Source organism: Antrostomus carolinensis, unplaced genomic scaffold (assembly GCF_000700745.2).
Source record: "Antrostomus carolinensis isolate BGI_N321 unplaced genomic scaffold, ASM70074v2 scaffold3787, whole genome shotgun sequence".
NCBI classification, from domain to species: Eukaryota; Metazoa; Chordata; class Aves; order Caprimulgiformes; family Caprimulgidae; genus Antrostomus; species Antrostomus carolinensis.
The window spans coordinates 1,006-3,333 of record NW_010327898.1 but is presented as its reverse complement, the minus strand read 5'-3'; the positions used below and the strand labels follow the sequence as shown (position 1 = coordinate 3,333).

At 54.7% G+C, this 2,328-nt stretch overlaps 1 protein-coding gene across 1 annotated transcript in view; it reads right to left on the bottom strand.

The window, feature by feature from the left end:
- Positions 1 to 2,328, bottom strand: part of ESPL1 (extra spindle pole bodies like 1, separase) — a gene marked incomplete at both ends in the record, with an annotated part of 8,149 nt that overhangs the window by 4,824 nt on the left and 997 nt on the right. The window contains 4 exons of the mRNA XM_029085966.1: positions 3 to 25; positions 380 to 489; positions 1,330 to 1,486; positions 1,602 to 1,730. Coding sequence (XP_028941799.1) covers positions 3 to 25; positions 380 to 489; positions 1,330 to 1,486; positions 1,602 to 1,730 — 419 coding nt within the window. The remainder of the gene's footprint in view (positions 1 to 2; positions 26 to 379; positions 490 to 1,329; positions 1,487 to 1,601; positions 1,731 to 2,328) is intronic.

The following is a 2,328-nucleotide window of genomic DNA, read 5'->3' as shown; positions in this document are numbered from 1 at the left end:
TCCTGCTTCTTGCTGGTTTTAAATTCTGCAGTTGGAGGGGAGGGTTATTTTGATGTCTTCCCTGTACACCCTGCCCAGCTCCCGCTGCAGCCAGCCCGAGGAGGGATGCAGGAAACTGGACCCAAGACTTCTGCTTTCCCCTTTACACCTTTATCAGCTGGAGGAGTGGGTCGATGAGCCAAAGAACTGGCTCAGAGTCACCCCCCACCTCTGCACCCTCCTGGGTGACGGGGATCAGCTGCTCCAGCAGCGTCCAAACAAGGCAGATTTTTCACCCCAGCCCAAAAGTGGGGGCAAGAGGAGTCACCCCTGGCACTGCCCAGGCTTGGGGCTCACTTCAGCCCCACCAGTCCCCTCCGAGTGTGGAGCAGGGACTCACCGGTGTCGGACTCCAGGAGGAACAGAGCCTGCTGGAGATCAAAGTGGCTCAGCTCCAGCTCACTCTGCTGCAGCTCCAGCTGGGCTTTCAGCACCAGGAAGGAAGCACACCTGGGGGGGGAGGGGGGAAAATCAGCCCTCAGAGCCCCCCACAACAACCATCACCCCATCCCCAGGGCCAGGCGGGAGGGAGACAGTGAGGAACAAGCTCAAGCTGAATTCATGAGATAACACAGCCCAGAGCAGCCGCGTGCTCCAGACCAAGCTGAGAAGGCACCAAACCCTCCTACCAGGGCCAGTCCCACACCGACTGGGTCATGCAAGACACTGATGGGGACCACAATTTTCTAGGGGCAAACATTTGCTCCAGGTGAAGAGAAACTTTGCTTGTTTGTTTTATTTTTAGCTTTAATATGTGAGGAGTCCAGCTATCTGCTCAGATGGAACAGTGACGTGAGAGGATTTCCTCCCTTTAATGGAAACAGGAATTATTGGCAAGTGTTGAGGAGCTGGGACCACCCAAAAAGCACCAAACATAAGAATTGTGACCCAATGTCAACGGCAGCAGTGGTGAATGTTGGACATGAGCAGAGCAGATAATTCCCACGTATCGTATTTTCTACTGAATTAATTTGGCACCATTCCCAGACCTTTTGGATTTATTAATTTTCCATTGTTAATTAAGTAATCAAACTTGACTGGAACAGCCCAGTGCATAAAAAGCCAAATTTTAGGAATATTCACAGAATGAGAAGTTTTAATTCTGAGGAACATTCATTCTCGTTGCAATGTCTCACTGACGGGGGACGCACGACACCGATGGGGGGATCCACCAAGGGACACAGGTACCCACTGAAGGACAGACACCAATGTCCCCCATGGCAACTCATCCCTAACCAAACATCCCCCAAGCTCAGGGCCAGGTTGTCCACCCCTCCATGGTCAACTCACCACCGAATGGCTTGCAGTTTCATGGCCACCTTGACGGCCTCCAAGCAGAAGGCTTTGGCTCTACATACCACCTCCAACCTGCTGAGAAGGACCACGAGATGCTCCGAGCAGGACAGCATGTCAGCCAGCACTTGCCACTTCAGCAGCAGGTTGTCCCCTGGGAGGGAGGACAGGAAGGTGACTGGAGATGCTCCTCCTAGAGAGGCAGGCAAAGAGCCCAACTCTTTCCAGAGGACTGGTTGGGGTTTGGTCCACACGAGCCACCAGCTCACCATAATCCACAAACTGGACGTCGGGCGCTGATTTCTGACAGCCCAGCACATCACTGCCCATCAGCAGGAGGATGATGCTGCGGAAAAGCTTCTGGGCTTCGACAAGAGCCGTCTTGGGTGTCTTCCACCCTGTGCGAGGGTGGTCATGGGTATCAGCACCAACCAAGACCTTCCCCAGCCCCAGCACAGAGCAGCTCCCCCCAGCTCTCTTCAACATCTTTATCAAAGACCTGGATAGTGGGACTGAGTGCACCCCCAGCAAGTTTGCTTGATGACACCAAGCTGAGTGGTGCAGTTGATACAACAGATGGAAGGAATGCCATCCAGATGGACCTGGACAGGCTTGAGAAGTGGGCCCACCTCATGAGGTTCAACAAGGCCAAGTGCAGGGTTGTGCATTTGGGTCGGGGCAATCCCAGGTCTGTCCACAGACTGGGAGAAGAACTCATGGAGAGCAGCCCTGCTGAGGAGGACTTGGGGGTCCTGGTGGACAAGAAGCTCAACATGAGCCAGCATTGTGCGATTGCAGCCCCAAGGCCAACTGTGTCCTGGGCTGCATCAAAAGAGGGGTGGGCAGCAGGGCCAGGGAGGGGATTGTCCCCCTCTGCTCTGCCTTTATGAGGCCCCAGCTGAAGGATTGCGTCCAGGCCTGGAGCCCCCTACGCAAAAAAGATGTGGAGCTGTTGGAGCGGGTCCAGAGGAGAGGCAGGGAGATGATGCGCGGGCA